This window comes from Mastomys coucha, unplaced genomic scaffold (genome assembly GCF_008632895.1).
Source record: "Mastomys coucha isolate ucsf_1 unplaced genomic scaffold, UCSF_Mcou_1 pScaffold16, whole genome shotgun sequence".
NCBI lineage: Eukaryota > Metazoa > Chordata > Mammalia > Rodentia > Muridae > Mastomys > Mastomys coucha.
This window is the reverse complement of record NW_022196898.1, coordinates 93,382,107-93,382,323: the sequence shown is the minus strand read 5'-3', so window position 1 is coordinate 93,382,323 and position 217 is coordinate 93,382,107. Positions and strand designations below refer to the sequence as shown.

General features: G+C 51.6%; 1 protein-coding gene across 1 annotated transcript in view; it reads right to left on the bottom strand.

Moving 5' to 3' along the window:
* Positions 1-217, bottom strand: part of Syde2 (synapse defective Rho GTPase homolog 2) — a 36,378-nt gene continuing 36,161 nt past the window's right edge. The window contains exon 8 of the mRNA XM_031374660.1: positions 1-50. Within this exon, the coding sequence (XP_031230520.1) occupies positions 1-50 (50 nt within the window). The remainder of the gene's footprint in view (positions 51-217) is intronic.

Genomic DNA, 217 nt, shown 5'->3' with positions numbered 1-217 from the left:
TCAGCTGCAGGACCCTCGGGCTCTTGGCAAGCTCTTGGAGACTGCCATAACTGTAGAGAAGATGCAGAGTGTGGGTCAGAACACAAGTCAGTGACAACTTGCTCCGGTCAATGATTGCTCCGTGGGGAAAAGTACTTGCTGCTCAGCATGATGCCCAAGCTTGATCCCTAAGACTTCCACACACATGCCAGGTGTCACTCACTGCAATACACACACA